General features: G+C 40.4%; 1 protein-coding gene across 2 annotated transcripts in view; it reads left to right on the top strand.

Moving 5' to 3' along the window:
- The first annotated feature begins 734 nt into the window (after nucleotides 1-734).
- Nucleotides 735-25,930, top strand: part of LOC146497172 (solute carrier organic anion transporter family member 5A1-like) — a 59,246-nt gene continuing 34,050 nt past the window's right edge. The window contains exons 1-2 of one of the 2 annotated variants that reach the window (XM_085140640.1): nucleotides 735-865; nucleotides 1,644-3,196. In XM_085140640.1, the coding sequence (XP_084996766.1) occupies nucleotides 2,233-3,196 (964 nt within the window). In that variant the 5' untranslated portion in view covers nucleotides 735-865; nucleotides 1,644-2,232. Of the gene's footprint in view, nucleotides 866-1,492; nucleotides 3,197-25,930 lie in introns of those variants that run through there. The other variant, XM_085140641.1, reaches the window with a different exon arrangement.

Raw genomic sequence — 25,930 nt, 5'->3', positions numbered from 1 at the left:
AGTAACGGGATTACTTTTGGGGGAAGTAATCAGTAATTAGTTACTGATTACTTTTTTCAAGTAACTTGACCAACACTGGTATCTACATACTTCATTTAGCCCTCGAAGAAGTTTGAAACCACATTATGCTTATTATGCTGCATGATGTTTTAACTAAACAAATAAATACTTATCATTAAGTGTATATTGTATATTTAACATGCAGTATGTGTTTCTGTATTCTAATTTTTTTTTCACAATCTCATTGTTCTCACTTTTTTAGATTTTAATTTATATTTAACTTTTATCTAAACTCTTTGCCTATTTTATGATCTAGATAAAAATGTAAGATAAAAAGGCTTAATTTAATATTTATATATTGGTCACATACTCAAGTATTGGCCTCACTGACTGATACCTGTGGAAACTTGTTTCAGCCTCTGACCTAATAACTCGAAATTTCGTCGAACCTTTGCTTGGCTTTTTTACTCTCACGCAGAGGGGTGTTCTTTGCTCTTTACATCTGCTATCTTTGACAAAGAGATGAAAGATTTGAAACAGTTTAGCTTATCTTTTGATTTGACACTACAGTATGAATAAATAACAAACAAATAAACAAACTCGGGTACATCGGCTATTGGCCAAACTGGTATTTTAAATACCTGCAATTCCTCAAAGTGAATCTCTCCAAAGTTCCCTTGCTTTAATGAGCGATCGCCCCCTTTTTTCTGACGCTTTTATTTTATTTTGAAAACACTTTTCCGGTATTTTCTCCACTAATTTGCTACATGATGTTTTGGATGTGGAATATTTTAACATGGACGTTGCTTGAATGACTCTTCACTACCAGCCCTTGAGTATTATTTAGTGGAAGTTGGACATGAAGGTCTGAATGATGTCTCATCTTTACCGTATGTCAGGTTAATGAAAGACAATGTCGATATTGTTATTGTTACGGGTTGTTAGCCGCTAGCTGTATGGCCGTTAGCCATGCTTCTTTTCAAAATAAAATATTTTAATCTTCCACACATTATATTGTAAACCCTACATTAAAAAGAAGAACAACAACAAACAAGCAAAAAAACCAAACAAACAGTAAAATTGTGATAATTCCGAATAATTCTAATCCGATAATTCTTCTAATTTGCTAATTTTGCTGTTAGGAATTTATTGTGTTTGTGTTAAGCAGACCGAATTTAATATTAAATATCGCAGATTCAGTCACATGTTCAAGAGTGATTATATATAGAGGCACGTGAATATACACAGAAAACGTTTTTTAGATGTAATATACAGTTAATGGGATTCTGTTTTTTTGTTTTATTTATTTTTGCAATATTTGAAGCCGTGTGGAGATAATTGTGAAAACATGCATTGGTCGGGAAAGTTACTGCAAGCTATATAATCTTAAATAGTCTAGAAAGCCCGAGATGGCCATTACATTTCACAGTTATGTTGCGTGTCTTGCGAGTTTTGTCACTAAAATTGTAGCTTTTATTTTGAAGTGTTTCCTGGATGGAACCTGGTTGTTTTCAAAACAGCGACAGACAGCAGCCGAGCAGCACTGCAGTGAGCTGCAGCTCTGTCTCTGCTCGCTGTCTTTGGTTCTCCTCGACGACTTCTCCCCATTTCCCTGATTTTTATTCGTTCATGTTCCTCCCCAGGAATTTGCACCGAAAGATAATCCCTAAATGCCAGCCCCCCTCGCCCGCTGGGAGGACAGCTGGTGCGGTGATAACATTGGAGTCGGGGTTGCCCTTGACTTGGGCAGGAGTTAGGAGGAGCAGGGGACGACGATCATGCAACCTGATGAAAGAAGTGACATTATTGCGGCTGTGTGATCTGCATCGGCAGGGCTGTCAGGGATGCTCTGTGAATTAATGTCATCCCTGCTCCCGACCCAGGAGCACCAGCGTCCTGCTGAAGCGAGCATCTGCAGGGAGCCCTGGCCCCGGAGCTCCGCTGGCCGAGCAGAGGAGGCCTGAGCGGTCTCCACCTCCGGATTATGGTGGATGGTGGCAGAAGGCAAGTGTGCATGACAAGATAAACAAACCCAGAGCTGTCTGCTGTCCTGCAGCAGAGATAAAGTAGAAGCTGTGAGCGTGCTTGTCATTGTTGCTTTTTTGGGTCTCTTTGTGGGAGTAGGTGATCCTATTAATAATAGATGTGATGGCCAGCAGCCCCTGAACTGTAAATGTGCTCTTTGACTGGGCCGGCTTGTTTTTTTGAACCTCTAAAGAAAATTGACTGAAAATGATGGCCGACCACGAGGAAGCAGAGCTGTCCGAGTCCCTTCAGAAGGAGGACGGGTTTTCCAGCGAGGTGGAGGATCCAGGTACCAACTTCAAATCTAAAAGTTTGCCTGTTTTAAGCGAAGCTGCATCTCAGGAGAAAACCTTACTGGCGAGCTCAGTGCGGATGTCCATAACGGCCGAGGAGAGCACAGAGTTCATCCAGATCCCGCCCAACGCTGAGTCGTTCCAGGCCGAGTCCCCAACGAGAGCAAACTACCCGCCAAAGCCAGGGAAGTCGGCGCTGAATAGGCCGACCTCGTACATGGAGAACACGGAGATCCGAAGGAGTAAACACATGGCTAGGAGGAAGCCCCCGGGGTTTTTCGCAGCCAGGCTAGCTCAGATTCGTCTGCCCAGTCGGAAGCACCTTGGCGTCATCTTGCAGGACTCTCGCTGCTTCCTGTTCTGCATGTGCTACCTGACGTTCATCCAGTCGCTCATGGTGTCTGGCTACCTCAGCAGCGTCATCACCACCATAGAGAAAAGGTACAGCTTGAGGAGCTCAGAGTCCGGCCTGCTCGTCAGCTGTTTCGACATCGGGAGCCTCCTGGTGGTCGTCTTCATCAGCTACTTTGGTGGGCGGGGCCAGAGGCCTCGCTGGCTGGCAGTGGGGGGCATTTTCATCGCTGTGGGTGCTGCCCTATTCTCCTTACCTCATTTCATCTCCCCGCCCTACCAGATCCAGGAGGTCAACTCATCTTCGGCCAACGAGGGCCTGTGCATGAATAGCAATGCCAGCAGCAGGGATCGCGTTGACATCACTTCCTGTCCCAGAGACCAGGAGGGCAACGAGCACAACCTGTACGTGGCGCTGTTCGTCATCGCTCAGATCCTGGTTGGTATGGGGTCCACGCCCATCTACACGCTGGGGCCCACCTACCTGGACGACAATGTGAAGAAGGAGAATGCCTCGCTGTATCTAGGTAAGCGTTTGGGCGAATGTTTGGTTAGTTTTCCTGCCCACCTTAAATATGGAGAAGTTCTGCTGGGGTTTGTACATGCATCCACCACCAGCATGGAGGCCAGTAGCAGCCGCAGTGGCAAATTGGGCATCACTGGCTCACAGCAAGACAGCGCTGTGACACTTTTGTATGTTGTGTTTGCATTTTGCTCTGGCAGATCTGACAAAACTACAGACACTATGAAAGATGGAAGTAGCCACCATGGTTACTAACCAGACTTCCACTGGTTTGTGAAGTCCCATTATGAAGCCTCAAGTTGAGCATCATTTCACTGTAAAAACGCCCACCTTTTCCCTATGAATGCGCCCACGATAATCCTCTAGAGACTCTTAGAATGACTAAAATTTCCAAATTGGGCTTGATGTTTATTCAGTGTGACCTTAGATGAGTAACTGAGTCCATAAACTCATCAGGACAGAGTTTAGAGAGGGCAGGTTGGAAGGTTGTTCTCCTACTAACTTCTATACAACTAGAAGTCCAGCTGTTGGCCCCTACTGGCTATTAAGAAGAACGCAGGTTTAAGTTTAAGGCACTTCCACGCTGGCTTCACCTTTAAGATCCATGTTTTATACTGCCTGTGCTCACCACTCAGCAGCCGTACTGGCCGCGTCCAAAGTTTTAATCAAGTTTTAAATTAAGAAAGTCCATTTGAAATTATGTTAAATTTAAATAAATTAATAAAAAAATGTGAACAGAATGAATCTGGAGTTTTAGAGAAGTGTAAAATTAAAGGGAATTAAGGTACTAAAAGGCAAAATAATACTATTATTAGAAAACAGTAGTTTGTTTTATCTTAATCATCTGGGTTTAATAATAATTGGAAGCCAAAGTTAAAATTGAAATCAGGTTAAAAGCTTTGGTTGTCAACATTTTATACTTGTACTACACATGCAAAGCTACACACCATGACGGCTTCGTTCATGGCTGTGTTAAAGTTCAGTGACTTTGGCTCCTCCCACAGGAGATCTGAACAGATATTACCATTAGAAAGGCTATAAGTACATTTACCTACATGTTTATTGTAAATGGTGTTCACCAGCAGTGCAATAACACAACTAGCCCACATGGTTTACTAGTTTGGCTGATGATTGGCTCTTCTTAGAGGCAGTGGTGGGACAACCGCCATCTGGAGCCATTATGGAGTCCTCTCAAAAACTTCTATTAGTGATTCTTTGAATTCCATGTCTCTGTTTTATACAGTGTTTAGTAGAAGCACTTGAATCTCCATTGGGAACAAACTGAAAGCCAGAGAAAAACAACTCAATGCTTATGTTTTTATTTCGATGAGTCCCTGGATTTATTTCTAGAGAAGAAAAGCATGATGGAGTCACAATAGAAATGAAATACAATAAAACAGACAATAACTAACCTCACCTGATTAATGCTGGGAAAAACTGAAATTAGGGCTGTTCGATATAACGATATATATCAGATGACGATATAAAAACGTCTATCGTTTCATTTTACGCTATCGTTTGTTTCGTGGTGTCGCAAAATAAACTGTTTGCGGCAATATTTTTTCATTGTTTTGATGGTCACTGTAGTGGCTATATTCATTTCTTAAAGTTCTCTCTTTCTCTTATATTTAATATAACCACACTATGGACGGACAAGCGCGTGTTTTTATGCGTTGTGGTTAGCAACAACGACGGTAACAGCATCGCGTGTCCGCTTGTTTATGTTCCACACAAACCTTTCACAATAAAGCTCAAGATCCTGTTGAGACTTTTCAAAATAAACGGAATCACATGAAAGAGCAGATTATTTACGGATGAGAAGTAAAAAAGAGCCGCCAGGTGCTAAAAAATAAACCTTAGACTCAAACGTTAGAACAGGCTTTTCCCCGCAACACGCCGTGTAATAAATACTCACAAAGAAAACGGCGGCTGTTACAACTTATGTCTAAAAATGTATCGTTTTATGCATCGGTTAAGACACTCGACTCCAGCTACATGACACGCAGCTGGAAACACTTCACGCAAGTCGAGCTGCCCGAGATTCACAGAATTTACAAAATGTTACATTTTTGTGATTTATATCGTTATCGGACGATAGAATTCTTATATCGGGATATGAGATTTTGGTCATATCGCACAGCCCTAACTGAAATGTCTAAATGCGTTGCAACCCTTTGTAAAGTAAAAAAAAAATTATACATTGTGTATTGTGTGTTTTCTAATGGTTTAATACATTACTTACTGTGTGAAGAAACCTCCAAAAAACAAATGAAAATCCAATTTATATGACACAGAGAAAGCTATGAGGTTTGTAAACACATCCGGTTTTTAAACTCAACGACTAAAAATGTTACACTTTAGTTGATCTCAGCACTGCACTGATAACCTACGAAGCACAAGGTAGTTGACTTTAACAGCAGATGCTACGACACAGACATATAATTAGTGTCACTTTTGCTTATTGCTCTTTGTTTATCTATAAAATGGTTAAAAGAGCGAGTAAGTAATATCCGTGTCGTGTCTTTTGTCCGAGCAAATGCCTAAAAGTTAGCAGAAGTTTACATTCATACACGATCAAGAAAAGCGATCGACTAAAGGATTAAATAGCCTGAAGAATGGCTGGTTACATGTTGGTTTGTTAGGTTATGTGTGTTTTATATGCTTCTTTTCCTCCAGTCATTACAATCCAGTGTAACAGCTGTGTGTGAATTCACTGTGGCTGCAGCTGCTTCTCCACACTGATGAAGGACTCTTAGAGCCTCTTTAAAACCTATAGCTGTGAAGCTTTTGTTTTTATTTTATTTTTTTGGTGACGCAGTCATGAAATGAAGACATGCGGAGTGAAGAGATGTGCTACAGAAGATATTTTAGTGTTAAATACTGAGCTTTATTATAAAAAACTGAAGTTGTTGATCTTTGCCACGTCTTTCTTGTGAAAAGCAATCAGTCCTCCCACCTGACTCCCTCACAATGAGCTGATGTATTTTAAATTTAGAGTAACTTTATTTGTTAAATTTATGCAATTTTTAGTTTCATATTATGAGAACTTTATGAATTATGTTCCTTCACATGTGGTGAATCAACCATTTCCCTATATTTTTGAAACCCTCACAACTTTGTAAGTGTGGCAGAGAACCACAAAAAAACCCTTTTAAGCTAAAAGTAAAAAGAACTGTCAAAAACTGCAAGCAAATCAGTTTTATAGTCTAAATCCAAATTCATCTAAATCTCATGTTTGTTCAGATTTGATCAATATGGGATAGATCATAGTTTCAACATAGTTTCAACGTAGCTTCAACATAGTTTCAACGTAGCTTCAACATAGTTTCAACAGAGGAACAGACACAAGCTTTCATAGCCTGGATGTAAGATCTGTTTTCTGATATTTCACCAAAGAAAACTTAAAGTTCAGTTTAGGTCAATTTTCCCAGCTTGTATCTGGTCAGAACCTTTGTGGCATCGGAAAGGTCTCTCCTTTTTGACATCAGGCTTATCTTCTAGTAATTTCTTCTATTATAACAGGCCATCAGTAGGATACGTAATCCCTGTTAACTACATTCACTTTGGGTTAGCCGACTGCAACTAGAGCTTTGATTTCAGATACTAGCTGAACAAAAAAAAAATCATACCATTTGCTGAGTTTATTTTTTTCTTTTTAGAGGTTTCTTTATAGTTCTTTATAACTCATTGGCCGTAGCTTATATTTAAAAAAGGCTTAAAACTACAAACTCCAAGGATGATGAAAACTTGAGGCGGTGAAGAATAATAACATTGTCTTCTAAGCTAGCCCGCTGGTTAGCTTAAGGCAATACAAAACATTCAGTTTGTGAGCCCTGGCTTAGAAAATGCTTATGTTGAAGGTGTTTAATTATTGTTTTTGTTTTTAAAGTGGTTTTAAATTTTAAATTAAAAGACAATATCCAGTCTTATGGGAAAGCACAGCTGGATCTGCATCTGGCTGCAGGGATTTTATTGAGTGAAGAGCATTAGTGTGGTCCAGCAGTTGTTGGGTGATGATTGGCTTTTTGCTTCATCTCAAAAGTGTTAGTTTGGGGAGGAATATGACCAGTTAAGCTCATAAAACTAAAACTATTTTTATGTTTAATTACCTGCTCTGTGACTCTACTGAGCCGCAGACTTGGTCCAGAGAGTTCTGCGGCCAAATGGGTTAAGTGACCCCCCCTGTTTTCACATGCTTCCCCAGAAGTTCTCGCTCCAGCAGCCTCAAACAAGGTAAAGCCTAATTAAACCGCCAAATGAGAGCTGAGTTATGAAAGGGGTAGGGGGGTGGAGGGAAGAGGGGAAGCTCTTATGTGCATTCCTGTTATTTGGTGGTGGGGGCAAAAAAAAGAGAGCCTCTGTACCCAAGTCTTGGGTACAGCCTGAGCTCTGTGCTCTTTTGAGCTAAAATGAGGCTTTGATCAGTGGATGAGCTCGATGGCGGTTCACTGTCACCTGGATCATGATTGGATGCTTTCCAAGCACGCAAAATGAATAGTAAGGGTTTCAAAATGAGCTTTATTTGGCTGCATTTTGCAAAGTGCAGCCTGTTGGTCTTCATTTCAGGGGGAAAGAAATTTAATGAAAAACAAAGTAGAAATTCCCCAAAAGACGCCTCAATAGCTCCTCAGTTTGTCTCAGAAAGAGCAACATCTGGTGTTGTCTTTTCTGCTTTTTTTTATCCACGCATCCATTTTCTTAACCAAGTTCAAGTTCAAATTTTATTCGCCACATGCAGGGGCAGGTTGCCCTGCAGTGGAATGAACCCACTTGTACAATTCAGGGTCACAGAGACTAGCAGCCTTTCCCGGCTGTCACAGGTCAAGGCAGGGTAACCCCTGGATGGGTCGCAGGGCCAACACAGAGAGGCAGTCAACCTTTTACGCCTGTAATGTCTTTGGGCTGTGGAGGAATGCTGAGTACCTGGACAAGGAGAACCCACACAGGGACATGGAGAACATGCAAACTCCAGAAAGGCCCCAGGCGAACGGAAGGTTCAAACCAAGAACCTTGTTGCTGTGAGACAACAGTGCTAACCACTACTCCACCGTACCAGCAACATTTGGTGCTGGGAAATTTAAAAATTAGTTGTGTTAGAAAATCAGTCTGGGAGAAGAGTGAATTTCAAAGTTAAATCAGAGGTCTCATACGATCCATAATATTCTTATTAAAATATAAATATGTCTGTATTTTAAAATATAGATACATTATTGTTATTATTTTCTCTTTTTGAGTAGGTATATGTACAAAAATCTAACAAAACAAAAACAAATAAACGTTACCCACATTCTCCCCTAACTGAATCGGGTTTGTCTGGCTGGACCCAGTTGACCAGTAACCGTTGGCATTCTTTTGTGGTGGCTTAAAGAAAGCATTTGTTCACAGCAGCGAGCAATGGCTGGATGTGACAGAGCAATGCAGAGCAGGGCAGAGGATCCTCAGTGAGCAGGAGGTTGGCTGCAGAAACACGGTGATGTGGTCGGCTGGGTTAACGGCAGCTGACAGCTCCTTCAGTTACAGGAATGAGGACATGGGCTGTTTAAAAAACAAACGGTCTTGTTTTCAGTCCTAATGGTGAATGTTGTGTGTAGGTTTACATTCCCATCACCTGATATTATAGAAGTAAGATGCTGTGTTACTGGGAGACAGAATCAGAATGTTTTTGCTCCTGTAAAATCTTGACTTCTACTGGTTTTGCTTCACTGTTTGATTTGCAGAGTGACAGCATGTCTGCATCAGTATGCTGAAATCTTGGACACTGCAAATCCTCCCAGTCATCAGTTTTATTATATCACTGGATTTCTCTCATAAGTTGCAACCAGTTCACCTCGCAGTTCCCAGTGAATGCACAGCAGAAGGAATGGGAAGAGACTGCAGTGTTTTTCAAGCGTTGTAACAGCGGTCAGCACATGCACAGATTAATTTACCTGTTAACAGTTCCTTTAATCTGTTAATTTCTCAACAGGAAGAATGAAATGTTGCCGTTGTTACACAGTAATGGTTAAAAGCAGTATTTTTCTTTTGTTTTAAATGCAGTCCAGGCTTTTTTAAATATGACATGTAGTCATTTTGAGGCTTTGTTTGAAGGTTTGGCTCGCTGCCTCTCTCTTGCATGAGTTGGGATCTACTCTGCGTCTGATATTGACCATGGAGAGTGAGCACAAAGGGCTGACTGTACTCGGATAGGCTCTTACGGTGCTTAGCCTACTTAGGTTATTATATTAGTGACATGAGATGAGTGGAGACAGATGATATCTTCGCTGAATCTGAAGCCATACTGTGAATTCAGCTATCCAAATAGACCACAGCTGCGTTTATCTGGGCTGGAGATCTAACTCTGCAGACACAATTTTACCAAAGCAAATTTGGTGAATCTGAACTTAAATCAATCTGTGCCACATGACAAATTATTTTCCTGATTCAGGGCGTCACTTAGTGTCTCAGGGCTGGGAGGGAGTTTTAAACTGGAGTTTCTAGTAAATCTTAAGTCCGACTGGCATGCCCATTGCAAACTGGGCCAACTCACAGCAGCACAATGCAACGTTTTCTTTGAGTGTGGCCCTGACTTGTTAAAGGAAAAAAGAAAAGAAAGGTCTTTCTGGGACAAAGATGGGCTTTCGCAAAAGTAATTTGTTATTTAGAGAGCTTTAGAACAACTGGGTGTTTATACCACTGCTATTATCACTGCTCACAATAACAATACTTCTTGTTCAAGTACATGCTTTTAAAGATGGACTTCAAAGAGGAAGCTGGTGTGTAATGATTGTACTGGGGCTCTCGTAGCTCGAGGTTCAGCCTGGACTCCTGGGCCAAAGGTGAAGGAAAAGTAAAAGGCCTGATAAGTAGCCGGGAGACCTTTCACCTTAGAGTTTAATAAAGCTTAAAATCCATCCCAGAACACACAAGGCTTTCATTTAAGAGGATAACACCATTCATACTCTAAAAGCTCTGGCGTGTAGCTTGTTCATGAGCATTTTCAAGCTGACTGATGAGTGATAAGGTGATGCATCTGAAGTGAGACGAGGTAAAGACAGGGGAGGTCCTTGTTTTTGAACATTTATCAAGATGCTTAACTGTCTGCTGTAAACACGCATTCTGGTCCGTATTGGCCCTTCTTTGTGTTAGCCTACATATGAGATCACGCCCAAAGGCAATAACAGACGACCATTAGAATAATTCAGGACAATATTGCTTTGTAACCCCAATAAGAGGCGCTCTGTTTGGTTGCCATGCGAGGCAGAGGGCCACGCCGCAGCCACTTGAAATTTTAATGTGCCAGCTCAGAGACGCAATGTGGTCCTCGCCGGGTGTGACGCTGCTAACGAATCACGTTAGCACTCCATGAATATGACCTCAGACCAGTCGCCTCGCAATTTTTTAAAACATTTTTTTTATTTTTTTAGGGGGGACAAGTAAAATCAGTGTTATTTACGACCATGAACTGCCAGTGTGACGGTCTAATTGGATTTAAGTTCACAGCAGATTAAATCACTTATTTTTGGCTAGACTTTGGTGCATCCACACCACAGGAGACAGATTTCTGTCTGAGTCTGCTTACACCTCCCCACTGAATTGTCTCGGGATCAGGATTTGTTTGTGATATTATCTTAAAACCTTTGGGAAATATCTCTGTTTTTTTTGTTATGTCTTGTTGTTGTGTAATTTAAAGCTGTGATATGAGGCGTCCAGCTTTACAGTGTCGGGCAGTGGGGAAAAAAACAGTCGAAAGCACATCTGGATCGAAAGCAGATGTAATTCACCTCTGGTAAAATTTCATCAAGTTATCCTGCTAACAAACAAACAAACAGCAAAACATAATAAATCAGGAATGCTCCGTTAATTGAAAAGAAAAGCGAGATATAGCAAATATGATACAAATTAAAACTAGAGAATGTTTTAAAAGTTCAATAAACACTATTTTTTTTAAAATTTGAATTTTCTGGCAATTATTTTTTCGTTCAGGGTTTACAGGGTTATCACCGTGACACGTGTTGAAGCTTCCTTCTAAGTTTTCTTATTACTCAGAGATCAAGCATAAAAAACTATCATGGCAGGTTTGTACAGTCTTAATGCTGTAAGGGCCTCTTCAAAGGATATAAAGGCAATAAAAGAAAGATCTAAAAGTAAAACAAGGGAAAAAGAGTCAAACAAAAGAGAGAAATAAATTGATACATCAGGACTGTATGTAAGGTCAAGGTCAAATTTATTTATATAGCACATTTCAAACAGCCGATGCTGCACAAAGTGCTTAACAATATAAAAATGGCATAAAAAAGCAACAATGTCATACAATAATAACAATAATAGGACAGTAAAAGAATTAAAACAATAACTAAACTAATTCAAATAAGATCAAAATGCTTGGGTCATAGTGTGTTAAAAGCCAGGGCATAGAAATGTGTCTTTAGTAATGATTTAAATTGCTCAAGTGTTTGTGCAGATCTAATATTTAAGGGGAGACTATTCCAAAGTCTGGGACCTGCCCAGAGAAGGATCTATCACCACGGGAGTTGAGGTTAGTCCGTGGGATGGACAGCATTAGTTTTGAGCTAGACCTCGTGGTTTTTCCTGGAGCATAGGCAGAGAGGAGCTCAGACAGGTAAGGAGGGGCTCGGGCATTAAGTGACTTAAAAACAAAAAGTAAAAGTTTAAATTAGATCCTGTAGGAGACAGGAAGCCAGTGTAAAGAAGCTAAAACTGGGGTTATATGCTCTCTCCGTTTGGTACCAGTAAGACTGCATTTAACTGTTTACTCTGTCTTAATAAACAGGTAAATAAAATAAAAAATGGTATCAGTCATTACAGTGAAGCTACATACAATATGAATGTGACATTTCCAGTTTTTAGCTTTGGACGACGTGATATTTGGGCTGCGAATTACATAATAAAGCAACCATAAAGTGTCTTAGTGAAGTGTAACCAGATCAGCCCCGATCAATCCCATAAGTATAAATATGTTTCATCACAGGATAAATGTGATCACTCAGAACAACTTTGTATTGATCTGTAGTGCACCTTCCCTCTAAGAGAGCACAAACAGTGCCAGCCAGACGCCCCCACCCCCACCCCCACTGCACAACAGAGTCACCTGAGCCCCTCACTGTTTGTCATCAGCTTTATATGTGGTGCATAAACACTGCTTCCTCACAGTGAGGTGCCAGTCAGGAGAAATGATGAGAAACAACGTAAACAACATTTTACAATAACTGTTGAAATTAGCTACCGTGCCTTATTTAGCCTGATGTATTCTTCCCATCGGCACGATCTGCATTTGTCACAGTAAGTGGTGAAGTTGTTGTTGAGGTGGAAGTGATTCAGAAATATTAAACTAGGCCACCACGAGTTGTGGTGGTTACCCATTGAATAGAATAAGCTACATGTTTAGATACTGTGATCCATTTAGTGGTTTGAGGCAGCAGTCCCCAACCTTTTTTGCGCCACGGACCGGTTTATGCCCGACAATAGTTTCACGGACCGGCCTTTAACCCTTTAAAACCGGTCGGAGCGGGCACGCTCTGTTTTGCGCAACTATTTTTAAATCCTGGTAGCACTGCAACCACATAAGCTAGCGCAATAATTTTTTTTGCATATGAAACCGGAGGAGTTGTACTTACATCTTATGCCATCAGCTTGTCCTCGGTCACAGTTTCCTTCCACATATAGCTTTGCAAAAACTGCATAAAAAGCACTTGCAGCAACAAAAACATAATATTCCAGAAACACGCTTTGCCGATCCGATCAGCTGTTCATAACACTTCCTACGTCGCGGAAATGTAGTTTTTTACCATCAGGGCCTTATGAGCCTATACTGGTGTTTTTAAAAGTTATGTTTGACTTTATGACTTTCTGTGTGGTTTCTGGGATGCTTAGGACTCATATTGCACTGCTGGAAATAGTTTATTTTGATGCATATGCTGCTTTTTTGCAAATTTGCATCATAATATTTATTTTCGTTTTTCCTGCAGTGTATAAAAATTGGTGTATTTCAAAAATAAAACTATGAAGACACTCAAAATAAATTTCCTGTGATGGGAAACTATTTTGTGCAACTTTTTTGTATTTACAGTTTTGAGGGATAAGCCTCTTAAATTTCTCTAACTAGAAATATATGTTAAAAAAAAAAAGATTTTCAATTTTTTTTGTAGTTTATTGCACTTTTTTGCAATTTATGTAATTGCTATGCACTTAATGCAGACATATTATTAAAATTTGGGCTATAATGATTGTATTGATGTATAGCAACTTGAAATGCTCCCAAAAATGGCTCCACAACATGTAAAAATATAATATAAGCTCTGGTGGATTTGGTTCTATGGTAGGTCTTAAAGGGTTAAGGTGTCGCGGATAAATACAACAAAATAAAACTAGTACCGGTACTGAAAAAAAGAAGATTTATTCATAACACACGTGAAAAGACCCAGGAAAACCAAGTAAATGATAAAAACGATAACAAAATAACGCTGAAAACCGATAAAAACCCTGAAAACAATACATTTCACACTTGAGCCTCAACTCTCACGGCCCGGTACCAAACGACTCACGGACCGGTACCGGTCCGAGGCCCGGGGGTTGGGGACCGCTGGTTTGAGGTATTAACTTTACTTTACACTGAGTCTGTACGTCTACATTTAAAAAAAAGGATGATTATTGCGCTCTTTGATTATACCTGAAGAAGTTTACAACATTGAGAAGAAGAATGTTGCGCTTTCTGCTTGGCCTGTAAATCAAAGAATTAACGAGCCAGCAGTTCATCTTAAAACTGCTGTGAGTTACTTTTTTGTCACAGCTTGAAAACACTCGGATTTCTAACAAAACTGTTTTGTTTTTCCTTTGAGGAGCATCAGATGTTCTTACGAGCCGCTTCAGCAGCGTTTCACTCTCCAGATTTGAGCCGCACATGACACGAGGGTGGGTTATCATGTTTCTGGGTTTGTGTTCTCAAATATTGATCTGGTCAGCAGCAGAGACAACGTGAGAGGAAGGATTTGGTGTTATTTACCTCTGAGGGCTTTCTTTCTTTTTCCTTTTAAGTAAGAGAGGAGCAAGGCAGGGTTAGCAGTTCAACACTATGCTGTTATACACCATAGACACTCATGGTGTTGGGTAATAAATGGTATTCACTGCTGTATAAATCTATTTATCCTACTTGAGTTGTGTTTGCAGCTTAGATCAGACCAGGTGTTGTGCAACACGGGGCCACATTTGGCCCTAAGTTTGTTCCTGACCGGCACGTGTGAGGCCAATGAGAAGCTGGGATTGAAACATAAATAAATAAACATCATGGAGCTCGTCCCATTTCTGCCACCAAACGCTCTTGATAACCCCAATCGTTGATAAACTACACTTAGACTTTGTCAGTTTGGTGTATTTTATTTTGAAGGTGACTGCTACTTTTAAATACTTTTTTAGAAATATGTGTAAATGGAGAAAATGCAGCTTCACTGGTACTGTTGATGTTGATACGAGGTGTGACTTTGCCAGCCCTGAAAGGGCTCCGCTCACTATAAACTATAAAATAAACGATTGAGACAGCATGTAGAGTTTTAAACAAGACATTAACTTGTAAATATGTATTTGCTGAAGTCGGAGGTAAATCCTGGTGCTTAGTTTTTGGAGAGCAGATCGTTTTGTTTCAGGATTACAGTTTGAATCACTGTTATGGGGCTGAACACGCAGAGATACAAGAAATGCAAAAAAGAAGGATTTGAGGAGGTAGACCTCTCAAGGTGAACCTAACAAGACAAATCGAGGAACAATCTGGAAATAAAAGTGCAGGAAATGTGAAAAATAAAAAAACGAGGAGTCACTTGCGGACACGGTTCACCTTGTGTGGATGTAAAGGTTACATATAAACTCAGAGGCAGGTGCATTTGAAAGTCAGTTACTTTACTGCAGTTTTTGATTCATCTCATCCTCGCCTGCACACTTCTTATGAAGCGATGACAGGAAATGTGCATTACTGACTTCTTTTAAGCCTTTGCAGGGCTTTTTTCTTGGTTCTTTACAATTCCTTATAAGCCCGAGTAAAAGCCTGCAGCTGGAGCTCCTCGAGCAGGAATCGGCTTCAATGCTCTGATTTAAATCACACTTCAATAACAAAAGCGTCTAAAAAGTTTTGTTCTTGCCCGTTTGTCTGCTGTAGCTGAAAAGCTGCCGTCGGTGTGTTCAGGGAATGGCTCATATATAGGTCAGGAAGAAATTCATGTGGCCGATGCTATTATTTTACCACTTTGGTGTCAGGCTGTTCTCTCGGATCAGGTCTGGTTTCCTGCTCTTGTGTTGCAGTGGAATTAAAAGATCATCACTGGGGGTTTGTGTTAATACCAGGCTGCAGTTCACTTGTCTCTCTTTTTTTTAATGCAGAGGTAGTGCATTTAAAAAAAGACTCACCGTCGGGGATTAACAGCAAAAACCACAAACCAGTTGGTGTGCTAAACCTGTCTGTGTGTGTCTGTCGGCTACGTTTAGTGTGGGTTTAACGTGTGGTCATGTTCTAAAACGTAACAGGTTTTCTTGTCAGCAATTTTAGAACGGTTTAATTAAATCTTTGACTGAAAGTTGTGTTATTTCACAGAGGGGAACTTTTCTGTACTAAGATTTCCAGAGTTAGAGAGGATATGTTGGTATTTAATGATCCACTCTGGGATCCAGGTGCTGTCCTTCCTCACTTTAATATTTTAAAAGATTTGAAGCCAGAAGACCGCTAATGCTGTAAATCCCAGTCACGCAGCCCGTCAACTTTACTTCAACTCTAGTGGACTTCCCAATATTTCATAAAGCCCAGGTTACACTGCCTGTTTATCTCATCTGCCCCAGAAACTTTGTAGCTTTGCAGCTTTGCACAACCATAGACTAAGTATAGTTAACCTGGGAATCTCTGCTTCCAAGCTGTTCTACTCTAATGCATGATTTCATTAAAATACTAGCACAACGGTAATCTTTACTCAAATCCTGTTTTTTCTTTTAAAAAGTATTATTTTGGGTTATTGGAAATGCATCAATTTTAATGCTAAAGTGGATTTTAATGGCTTTTTCTGATCTCTGTAGTTTCTGGAATAGTGTGTTATAGAGGTGTGGTCATAATTTAATCAGCATAAAGGCACACCTGCAGACTTCAACACAAACAAACGCACAAGAATGTGTGTGAATGTGAGAGTGAATGAATAATGGCATTGTAAAGCGCTTTGGGTGCCTTGAAAAGCGCTATATAAATCCAATCCATTATTATTATTATTATTAAGATCAGAAGAGTTTTGTGTTAACACAAAACTTCTTCACGGGGAAGTAAAACACCCTTTTACTTCCCCGTGAAGAAGTCTTTTATATTATAACTGCTTCCTCTCTGGGGATAAATGACCACATCGCTGGTTGTTTTACATATTTTTGTCCCTTGATGACTGACTAACTACTTCTTCTGTGCACTGGTCATTGTTTATTTAGAATGAATTATGAAGGCTAAGTCCCCAACGGTTGGAAATTGGTTTTGAGATTTCATTTCAGTAAACGTGTTAGCGCTCCACCCAGCTTTTTACCTGCAAGCAGTCAAAGCTTGCTCGAAAATTACCCACACTGCAAATGCAAAACAGTAAACCTTCAGTTCAGATAATGATAATAAAGTCAGTGCAGTAATAGAGTTTATTTGATGCTGCTCTAAATCTGTTACAAAAGAAATCGGGTATTTCATGCAAAGGCACAAACGACCATAGACCTTTAATGGGTTACACCATTAATTTGATTCCATACTAATGTTATTATGTCTTCTGTCCTGATTTCTTGTGCAGATATTTTATTTTGATAAACAAATATAAATGAACCACTTGGGCCTGTTTAAACTGTACGCTGTTATGTGAACAAGCGTCTTCAGTGCATAGAGAACTATTGAAATGGAGAATGAAATGAAGTGATGGGGTAACCTGGCCGCTCACGCTTCAGCTTTTTTAAATCTGTCTCTGGAAAGCGCCGCGATATTTGGAACTGTGATATTAAAGCTCGGACACATCTGTGGTTTTAGTATTTGTGATTGTTGAGCTGCAGTGCAGTGTGATGGCCGGGTTAGCGAGGAGCGAGTGAAACGCTGACGAACATGAGGATCAGAACACGTGCTGAGGTGAAACGCGCGGGAAGCCTCCTCACAGATTTCACGGAGGCAGGGAGTCTGACGTTAGCGCTTACGTCCCGCCGGGAAGTTGTAACCAGACCTTGCTGTGTCAGCAGGTTGCTATGACAACGCTATCATACCATAACATTTCATCGCGCTCCCTCCTCCTCGTCGTCCTGGGCCGGGCTGGCCTCAGCGCTGTCCGTCCGCCAGTCTGTCTAGCGTACCGCTACGCCGCTTGCCTCAGCTTTTACTAATCCTGTCGTGTGCAGCTGCACTGTTGTATGATTAAATCATACCATCAACAGGCAAACATCTAATAAAACATCAAATGAAAGTTGGCAACTCCAGTCCTGATTTATGCCTCTGATTTATCTGAGTAGACTGAAGGCTCACAAGCTTGTGCCTGCTGACTGAGCTCCGTGTCTTTCTCAATCTCATGATGTTTTTTTTAAACATTAATTTCAAAATTACATTTATTATGAGCATTTTGCAAGCTCTGAGCTTTTTCTCTAATGTACAGCTGCCATAAATCTCTTTCACGGCCCTGCTGTGAGTGTGTGTTGCTGCCCCAGCAGGTCCAGACCAGTGTAATCAGTGTAGCGGGGAGCCGAACTACATATGCAGACTCTGTACTCGATGCTGTAACACCTGAGAGTGCTCTCTGTGCTCATTATGCGTGATGTTGATGCAACTCTTTGGCTGCAGCAGTATTACAGCACATTAGGGTATTGTTACAGAGTAATCTGCAGTTATCTACACACCAGTGAGTGACATGATGCTAGCCAGGTGAAGGATGTGAAAGAGGGAAGGAAAGATGGATAATTAGCTACCTGCTCACTGCAACAGCTGATGCTGCCGCCACTGAAACATGACTCACAGTGCAGTTCAGATTGTGTCTCAAACCAGATCCAACCAGATCAGACTGCTTGGCTGCTTCTACCTGTTGTGTAACAAGCAGCATATTGAGGCTCTCTATGTAAGTCCGGCACACTGTCAAGGATCAGGGTATTATATTTATGCCTCAGGGACATCTCAGACTACATGGTGTACAGCTGAAGCTGATGAGGAGGACGAGGCCTCTGTGTGTGTGAGAGAGACTGGTTTGGTTGGTCTGCCTGTTCATTAGCAGTGTTACTCTAAAAGTTACAGAGGTTTGTGGAAAATGTTTGCCAGAGGTGGGGCTTAGACAAACCCAGAATCTGGATCTTATCCAGATGTGGATACTGGGACTTTTGAAGGATTGTTTATTGTGATATTGGACAAAACTGAACTTTCTGCCTCGTTTTCTAGGAATGCACCCATGCAACTCTTTTAGATAGATTTATGTTGGCTTTGGGTATCTGCTGGTGCAAGGTACTGATCCGAAGCCAGGGTTAAACGAATAAGCTGAGAGGCATTGTTTGATGTGTAAGGAAACATCAGGATTGACTTAAACGTTGATTGTGTGACTTTTAAAGTAAATTATAACAAATTCATCCACTATTAAGTATTAGTAATGTATTAGCAAGCGCTTAATTCAACATTTATACACATTAATCCTCCTTAATCCTCGTTATTTGTAAATATGCACATATGTTTATTCATCTGTTACCGATACACGATGTACAGCTTATCACTGCTAGTTGAATTCATAATCATAATCACTGTCATTATAATCTATCTGTATTTATCTAAATTATGTATAAATGGCCTACTAAGGAGAAATAATGCTATATAAATGATTAATTAAGCACTTGCTAATACCTTGCTAATGTTCAATAGTGTGACATTATTTTAAAGTGCTACCAAAAATTTTCATGTAATTTATTTGCACTTGTCTCGTCCCAGCCTACTGCAGGGGTGTCAAACATAAGGCCTGGGTGCCGAAGTCGGCCGTGGCGAAGCCTCGAATCAAGCCCACTGGATTTTCCTTCATACTACGCCAACATAATTAACTAACACCAATCAAATCACAGGAAAGTTCCTGTTTTTCAGCTATTAGCGAGTCCACAATAAATTTAAAAAATGTTTTATATATATATATATATATATATGTTTTAATTACAGGTCAGTCTGTGCAATGAACTGTCACAACATTTTCTGTAATTTTACACATTTATCGTGTAGTTTCACTGGTCCGGCCTACTTCAGATCAAAGTTGGCTGTATGTGGTCCATCCTGTAAGATGATTTTAACATCCCTGGGCTGCTGCTGTCTTAGAGTTGTGCTGCTTTCCTTTTCCTGCCTCTCTTCACTAATGCACAATGAACGTGAAGCTAACAGCTGAAGTGAAACAGTATCAGTCTAGATTACAGTAGCACATGATGTGAAGTGAAATTAAGTTGCAGTGAACAAACATCCTAGCGTCTGCTTGCTGTAACACCTCTATGTCCGAGCATAACAAGAATGAACGTAAACAAGTGAGCAGTAGAGAAATAAAAGTGTCGTCATATCAAAGCTTCTTGACCGCATTTTGCTGTTAGGTTAAAATTAAATTTTGCAAACATAAAAGAAAAGCTGTAGCAATAACTGTGAAGTACTTCCAAATTGGTCACTCTTTGCTTTTAGCCTCCTCCATATAATGTGCTAGCTTGTACTGCTGAACTGCTGCCAACGCATGGCATTACAAATCAGTCTGTTGTCACGGATACCCAGTCCAGCTCTTTTTGTAGCCGGGGTTGGACCAACATCTGTCTGTTTGTTCTGTCTTCCTCCCCTCACCCCAAGCTGTTAAAGCAGATGGCTCCCGCAGCCTGTTCTGCTGGAGGTTACTTCCTGTCAAAAGGGAGTTTTTCCTTCCCACTGTCGCCAAAGCGCCAGAGGTCATATGGGGATTTCTCTGTTGCGTTATTGTCGGGTCAACCTTACAATATAAAGCACCTTGAGGCAACTGCTGTTGTGATTTTTCGCTATTTAAATAAAATTGAATTGAATTGTGGAATTAAGAAAAAAACTGCGAGTCGTCTACTTTACAAACCACTTCATCCAAATAGCCTTTTGGATCCAGTCACTCAATTCAAGCATGGTGTGGAGAGAAGTTTCAGCCTCAGCTGAGGTCCATGAGTTATACTGAGACTGCCCAAATTGTCACCTGGCATTTGGACATGTAAGATGAGGCATGCATGTTTGACATATTAGTGTTTGTAGCTCATCTGGCCAAAGATTGAGTGAATTTATACTGTGACCAAGTGAGGCGAAGTGTCCGTTTGTCAGTCCATATTTCACAATAATCCACACTCCTGTAGTTTTGGAAAGCAAAATAACAATCACCTCGTGGGTCTACAAGTTGTGGTCATGGTTAAGGTTATATTTGTTATTTTATGAGCATTTTCATCACTACTACTTGGTCAGATTTTAATAAAACTTACACACAATGATCACTTCTTGGGTCTTAACTAGGGATGGGTATCGTTTAGGTTTTATCTGATACCGGTGCCAAACCGGTACTTTTGAAACGGTGCCGGTGCTTAAACGGTGCTTGAACCTGTGCTTAAAGAATGGAGAACACAAAATTGGTCCAAAAACCTCTCATGTTCAGCTGGGGTTTTTTTGTAAAAAGATAACAATGTTAGCCTTTTCTGCAGCTATGGGGCATATATGGTATCACTCTTGGCTGGAAGCAGCTTAAACAATGGAAAAAACACAAACTTTGTCCAAAAACCTCATGTTTAACTGTTTTCCACTTTTTCTTTGGTCATTTTAGCCTTTTTGTCCAGGGTGAAGGGAGTATCTGCCATCAAACAAGAAGACAGCCGCATGTAGCTATGATGATGTTTGCTAGTTCACCTTACATGCATTAATGTAATAACGTGGTTAGCCTACTCAACGTAAATTACACACGAACAACATTAAGCTACTCACGCAGAGAAGAACGGCTGCTGCTGCATCATCATCCTCATCATTTCTGCTACACTGGCAGGGCTAGGGGCCAGGACACAAATCTTCGGGTTTTTGGGGGATGTTGCTAACTCCGGGTCCGATAACAGGCACCACACCCGCAGTAGATGTGCTCGGTGTGAGGTCTCGCAGCAAGCTATCAAATACGGCGCATTTTTCGGCTTTTAAAAAAAATGCTATACGTCGCCAGGTGTTTCATCGGATTTGAGGTGTTACCTCCTTTGACAGTATCACAGTATCACCTTAAAGCACTTGTTGCAGCTGCTGAGTTTGCATCTTTTGCTGTGAAGTACAGCCAGACTTTGACCGCTTCGCCTTGGGCATTTTTAATCTGTAGCTCTGCTCTAAAAGAACGTACGTACCTGGGCCTGCCTACTATCCTCGGAAACGTAAAATGATTGGCTAGAATTCAAAGTGTGTGACATCTCAGGAAAAAAAAGCACCGAAATAAAGCACCGAAATGTGCGCTGCTTTTTGGTCTGGTTACTACCGTTTATGTAAGGTACCCATCCCTAGTCTTAACCCAAACTCTGCTCAAGCTCACATGTCTTGCTTTACCGGCATTGACCTGTGAACTATGACGGATCAGGAGGCGGATAAGCTGCTATGTCACTGACTTTTGTGGGTATTTCTTAGGATGACTTATGCAAAGTGCTTTATGTTTATTTTATTTAAAAGGGGTAATGTACAGTTATTTAATTAACATGAGCACTTATGTAAATATCTGAGATTTTTAACTGCAGGTTGATGCAATTTATGTAACAACATAAAAGAAAAAGCAAGCATACAGAAGGATCTATGCAGAGATAAAACCCCGAAGTATCTGAATGATAAAACAAAGACACAACCATTAAACATGTCCATCACCCCCACTGCAAAAACATAACATATATTTATAATAGGGTGGTGTTAATGGGACTGCACAGTGTTAACCGGTCTAAGGTTATAGATCATAAAGGTGTCTTTAGATTTACGCAAACTTTAGATTTCGAAAGATTTTCATTCCCAGGGTTTATTCTACCTTAACATTGATCGTTGGAACGCTGAGGCCAAAGATGGTTTCCCTCCATCAGCATAAACACTGCTGCCCCGACAGCAGCAGGTTGGTGCGCACTCTGCTCTCCTTCTGCTTCCTCTCTCTTTACATCCTGTCTCCTGTCTGATTTTATTTCATCTTTCTTTTTCCTTTTCTCTTCATGAAAGCCTCTTTCTGACAAACCATATGTGTGCAGAGTACATAGTTGAAGTAAATGTGACAGAAAGCATGGTTTGTGTGGCTTACACGTTCATCTGTTGGATTTTTTGTTTTTGACCTATTTCTTTAACCACTGAAAAAAGTGCACACTGGCTCCTTTGAGCATTTGCAACCTGCTTATAAAACCACTTTTAACAAATAAAGCACATTACTGTTGCTTAATTAACTGGAAGGACTCACAGAGACCTTCGCCAAGCTTCTAGACTGGTGGACCTATAATGCTAATTTCCAGCTCCATATTTTTAATGTCTTTTTTCCTGTGCTCCACCTTAGTTTTAAAAAATTGTAATACTGCTGACGGACAAACAAGCACAGGCATAATTCCTTTCACTTATGCTCCACCTCCGTGAGGTGCAGTGTCCTGGCTTCATACCAGGGCAGGGCTCTTCTGCGCACTCCTCTAGGTGCTCTGGTTTCTTCCATCACTGAAACATTAATTCTCCTTTCATTGCACTGGTATAGCTGGAGTTGGCTGTATTGGCTGCATACTGCTCCTAATATTTCGGATGGCTTAAATGGAGAGAATGAACTTTCCTATGGGCATCTTTCAGAGGCATCTTAATCTTCTCTTCAAAGTGTTTCTTTTGTTTATAAAAGTGGTTAATCTAGCAAAATTCTTAATTAGAGCAGGGCGATATGACCAAAAATATTCATCACGATATACATTTGAAAATTTGCGATAACGATATAACTGACACTAGACAAAATACTTTACAACTCCACAACTTTATTAGTGCAACCCCCCCCCCCCCAAAAAAAAAAAAAATCCATCAATGTATTTTCACTTAAACAAGCAGCTGTTTTTTTATGTGCATTAAAGTTATATAAAAATTTAACAGTGCAAATGCAAATTCCTCGCTGACAGTTTAACCAAAAGGCATTTCCAGTAGAAACTGGCCGACATATCCTCAGCATAACCATGTATAATATCCACAAAACTTAAAAAGAGGTTATACACACACAATACGGTAATATTATGTTGAAGCACAGTACGTATCGCTCCGCCAACAATAGTCGTAATGCTCCGACAATCCATCAAGCGGTGCGGGTTCGTAGCTTAGCAACGTTGTACTGAAACATCTGACAGATTTTCGAGCGTCGTGTACATAAAATCGTTTCAAGGTCAGTAAACACAACCAGAGTTCATACATAAGGCACACGGGATTATAAGGGGCTCTGTCGACTTTCAGAAAAATCAAAGGATTGATTTTAATTGTGCCGTACTTTCCAAACAACACGGTAATAACGACGGCCCGCTAGCATGCTCTACCAAAAAATAGTGCTTTGTTGTGTATCTGACGGACGAAAGCTAAACCAGTTCCACTGAAGTTGCAGCATTTTTACAAACCAGTTCTGGTTCATCTGTTTCATTTAATGATCCGCTTTCGCCCTTCTCATTCTCCGTCATGTGCGTATGAAAACAACGGCACTGCGTATGCGCGTTTAACCATATTCTATCGCGATATTTCATTTTCTTATCCTTGCCCAAAATTATACCGGTATTACTGTGAACGGTATCATATGGCTCAGCCCTATTCTTAATATAACTAAAACACATGATTGAGAGGCTTTTAGAAAAGTTTTTGGTGCTTAATGGTTATGTATTAAGATTTGACTTCCAGCCTACGTTGGAAATAAAGAGCAGCAAAGAAAAGCCATCATCCTTCTGGTCCCTGACTACTTTATCATAAAACTTTAATGAAGGTCTCACATCTCCGCTGTCACAGTCTGTCTTTCTTTGTATGATTCATTATCTTCTTTTCAGTTTTTATTTTTCTCACTTTCTTGCTGGCTCCTCATATCTCAGCTGGGCCCGTTTGCCTGACCTACGACCGGCAGCGTGCTCGTCTCTTATCCCTCTGAAGACAGTCACGTTACTGCATCACGTTGTGCAACACGGCAGCCTGCCAGCCGAGGGTTTTCCCTCTTCTTTTGCTTCGTAAGGGATTATCCACGGGTCCCCTCGGAAGGCCTGAGCCCTCAATCCCATCACTCTGTTTTATCATCCCAGAGTCTGGCTCTCTCAGTCAGATGATATAATAATCGAGTGGAAGGATGGCATGGAGAGACAGACATTGTGGTTCTGTCAAGATGCTGTGCAGATGAGTAACTGCAGTGCTCACGTTGCTGCCGGCATTTCTGGAATGTGTTGATTTGATTGGGAAACGCTCCCTAAATGAGGAATGTGTGCTGAATCTTTTCATTTTGCTGAGTGTTTGGGGTTTTTTGAGAAATCAGGCAGGCAGGTACATATTGATCAGTTTTCAAAATGTAGCTGAGGGAATTATTATACTGTTATTTTTATTTGAAGTAACTATTAACCTTGTCAGAAAATCAACATAGTATAGATGAGCAGCATACTGCTGTATTTTTTTTTTTTTCCAAGATTTATTTATTGCTTTTCCGACAACATTTTAACCAACAGGAAGAGAGAGTTCAAATAAAAATTAATAAAAAATTTGAGTGTATAATAGTAATGTATGTACATCGTATATGAACAGTGTTAGGGAAACACATAGATATAGTTATACATACTCTCCCATGTAGATCATTCAGATATTATTACAGAAAAAAAATATATAGATAGATAAATAAAACAAAGCAAAACAAAACAACCCCACAAAAAAACAAGGGTTAACAGATAGTGCTCCAGAAAAAAAACAGGTATAACATAGTGAGACATTAGGTTTAAGTGCATTATTCCAGGGCTTCGGGCTGAAGTTTAGTCTAAGGGTGTCAAGTTAGTTGCAACGATAAGCTGTGTCCTCTTCAGTTCCAGTCCATTTAATTTCACATCTCTTCTCCTGTCCTTCTATTGAGAGGTCCAGCACTCGCAGGCCAACCAGGTTCTCTTTGACAGCTGCAACACTACTTCTCCCATACAGGTTGAATGGATATAGTCATTTCTGTTCACTATCGATCATCTCCTCACTTTCCAAAAATAACAAAAAATTTCCCCACATTTTTTTAAAGGAAGCATGTTTACCCTTTATCATAGACGTAAGTTTCTCCAAAGCAAGGGATTTTGACAGTGTCGACAACCAAGTTCTCAAGTGTGGTCTACTAAAGGATCTCCGTGATTTGGCTATGCTATATTTCGGAAGATTGTGGTTTTTTGGTTAACTTTGCTCAGCTGGATTTCAGCTGGGAAAATTCCTAGGATGCATAGTTTAGGACATAGATTCAGCTTGACACTTGTAATATGCGCAATTACATCTAAAACTTCTTTCCAAAACTTTTGGATTTCTGAGCATTCCCACAGGCAATGCATCAGTGTGCCTTTTTCCCCACATTTAACACATATGTCCGGAGTTTTGGGGTCAAATTTGTTTAATAATGTTGGGGTGATATGTTCTCATTAACCATTTATACTGGATTAGTTTAAATTGGGTGTTTATAGATTGTGTTTGGGCTTTCAAGCAGGCTTTTTGCCATTCCTCTGTAGTTATTCTACACTCTAAGTCTTGACACCATGCAAGTCTGCTGTATTTATAACGGGTGAGCTG

This window comes from Neolamprologus multifasciatus, chromosome 18, assembly GCF_963576455.1.
Source record: "Neolamprologus multifasciatus chromosome 18, fNeoMul1.2, whole genome shotgun sequence".
In the NCBI taxonomy this organism is placed as follows: Eukaryota; Metazoa; Chordata; class Actinopteri; order Cichliformes; family Cichlidae; genus Neolamprologus; species Neolamprologus multifasciatus.
The sequence above is the reverse complement of the archived record's forward strand: the minus strand, read 5'-3'. Positions and strand labels throughout refer to the sequence as shown.